This window comes from Saprolegnia diclina (assembly GCF_000281045.1).
Source record: "Saprolegnia diclina VS20 unplaced genomic scaffold supercont1.35, whole genome shotgun sequence".
Classification (NCBI taxonomy): domain Eukaryota; phylum Oomycota; class Saprolegniomycetes; order Saprolegniales; family Saprolegniaceae; genus Saprolegnia; species Saprolegnia diclina.
In genome coordinates, this window is record NW_008246102.1 from 379,850 (window position 1) to 382,078 (window position 2,229).

Genomic DNA, 2,229 nt, shown 5'->3' on the forward strand with positions numbered 1-2,229 from the left:
CTGTGCGATTTCGAGACTTTCACGCATTTCCACGCACACAATCAAGATCGCCAATCTTTATCCGGATCCGGATCGGTACCAAAGCATGGCATGCAATACCGGTAGGACACTGGGCTCTTGGGCGTCTGTTTCACGTGACGACCCGACATGACGAGCTCGCGCATCTAGGGACGCCCCCAGGCACATTACCATATCCGAAGGAGCTCACTGCCAATATATCCATTCGTCGGATCGGCGGACCTCGTCTCATTGACGGCATTTTGTATGAAGGCTGTCGCATCTTCGCCGCTAATTTTGGCGCCAGCACGAGGCACTTGACAAAGTCGAAGACAGCTATGTGGCTCCGCGGCATCGTCTCGAGCTACCTCACGCGCCGCTACTTGACGACGAGCGGCGATGCGAGCACGGCGCACACAGACGCGAGCAAGCCGGCGACGCACCACGGCGAAACCAAGGACAAGACGGCGCGATACCGCATGTGGTACCGCATTCTGTCTAATCTCATGGCAGCGCTCCTCATTTGCCTCTCTCTGCTCATGCTCGGCATCGTCATTGGCCAAGGCACCTTTCACCGTGAAGTGGTCCAATACCACGCCCAAGACGAGAGCATATACTGGAACGACTTTGGCGCCAACTGTCTCTTGCGCTCCGGCGGGTTTGTGCCCCACTCGTGCGCCGTGGACGAAACCAACATCACGGGCACGATCGAAGCGTGGGACGGCTTTGGTGTCGCCCTCGCGGCAGCGCTCGATGTGCCACCACAAGCAACGTATTCTGTGTCAACCTGCTGGATGGGCGCGACGCCAGCGATCGGCTGGGCGTCCTTCCAGGTCGTCGTCGGCTACGACTACTTTCCCGCATGCAATCCCACCAACGGATCGCAACTGGTTGCGGGCGTCGCGATGCTCGAGACCGCAGCCCGCCCCGGGTTCCCGCTCGGCGTCTACCTCCTCACGGCGTTCTCGGACGTCCGCATGAACACATCGTACTCGTACGTGGGCTCGGACGGCGTGGTGACGCCGATCGTAGCTGGGCTTTCCCACACAATCATCACGCCCAACGGCAGCGTCTACGCGGATGACATTGGCATGAACTCGATCATTACGTCCCACCCGCTCGGGCCCCGGTACGCAATCGTCTCGTACAACAATGGTCAGATCCTCAACATGACTCCGTACCTTGGCACACTCAAGGGCTGGTGCACGGGCCGCGACTCCAAGCTACCGATCTTAACGGGTTGGTTTGTCGGTCATACAGTCATGAACGGCGACGAACTACTCGCACTGCAGCTTCTCTTTTCGGCCCTGAGCATCTACTTGTTCGCGGGCGACGTCTACATGACAATCGAAGGACTCAAAGGCGTCCTGCGCAACAAGCCCGTCTTGACGTACGACGTGCTCTCAGGTCTCGAACGTCGCAAGCTGCTCATGCTCTGCATCACGCTCAACTCGATGCCGTCCATCTTGTACATTGACGTGGCGCGCATCTACTATGGCACCGACTCGGGACTCAAAATCTGGGTTATTGCCACCGTCTCGCTGAGCATCTTTGCGGCCTTTATGGGCTTCCTCGCCATGACGCTGCTCCAATACCTTCCCGCGGCGCCCAAGCTACGCTACAAGCTTATCTCGTTCTCAGCGCCGCTCTTTCTCTACGGCAGCATCGGATTTGTGGCGGGCAACATTGAAAGCCAGATGCAAACACTCAACCTCCAGTTCAATAGCGGCGCGTTCAACCTCGCGTTCTACGCCCGCGGTACGTTTTGGGCGTCCGGCGCCTACGGCGAAGCGGGTGTACCGACAGCGATTGGTCAGCTGCTCCCGCGCATGTGGCCGCCAGTGCTGTGGGCGCTGCTGATCGCGACCGTGTACTCCAAGCTCATGCGGTTTCTCGAAGGCCGCCCGCTACTGGTTCACATTGAGTGGGCGGCGACCAATGATTTTCTCAGTGCGTGTGGTCTGCCAAAGTACATTTCAAGCATGCCACTGGGGCAGCACCAAGGCATCAAGATTGGCAACCGCACGTTCTGCAAGCCGAGTACGCAAGTGCTCTTTGGGTATGCGAGCGTCGTGCCCGTGGTCTCGAGCAAGAAGGTACTCGTCGCCGACCCGAAGAAGGAGGACCCTGAAATCGAGCTCGTGAGAGTCTACGATTTGGTCTGGGCTGTCTTTGGCTCTCTCTGCTCCTTTCGACCCGCCCGCGTCGGGTCCAACATACGCAATCATTTTA

At 58.5% G+C, this 2,229-nt stretch overlaps 1 protein-coding gene across 1 annotated transcript; it reads left to right on the forward strand.

The window, feature by feature from the left end:
* Nucleotides 1-299: 299 nt before the first annotated feature.
* On the forward strand, nucleotides 300-2,189 carry SDRG_10476 (hypothetical protein). Its single transcript, XM_008616468.1, has 2 exons — nucleotides 300-2,056; nucleotides 2,136-2,189. Exons 1-2 carry the CDS (start codon nucleotides 336-338, stop codon nucleotides 2,140-2,142), a joined length of 1,728 nt encoding a protein of 575 aa, XP_008614690.1. The 5' UTR covers nucleotides 300-335; the 3' UTR covers nucleotides 2,143-2,189.
* The last annotated feature ends 40 nt before the right edge of the window (nucleotides 2,190-2,229 follow it).

What these genes read in the sequence shown, in the direction of transcription:
- SDRG_10476 (XM_008616468.1), top strand. Translation starts at nt 336, where the DNA reads ATGTGGCTCCGCGGCATCGTCTCGAGCTACCTCACGCGCCGCTACTTG.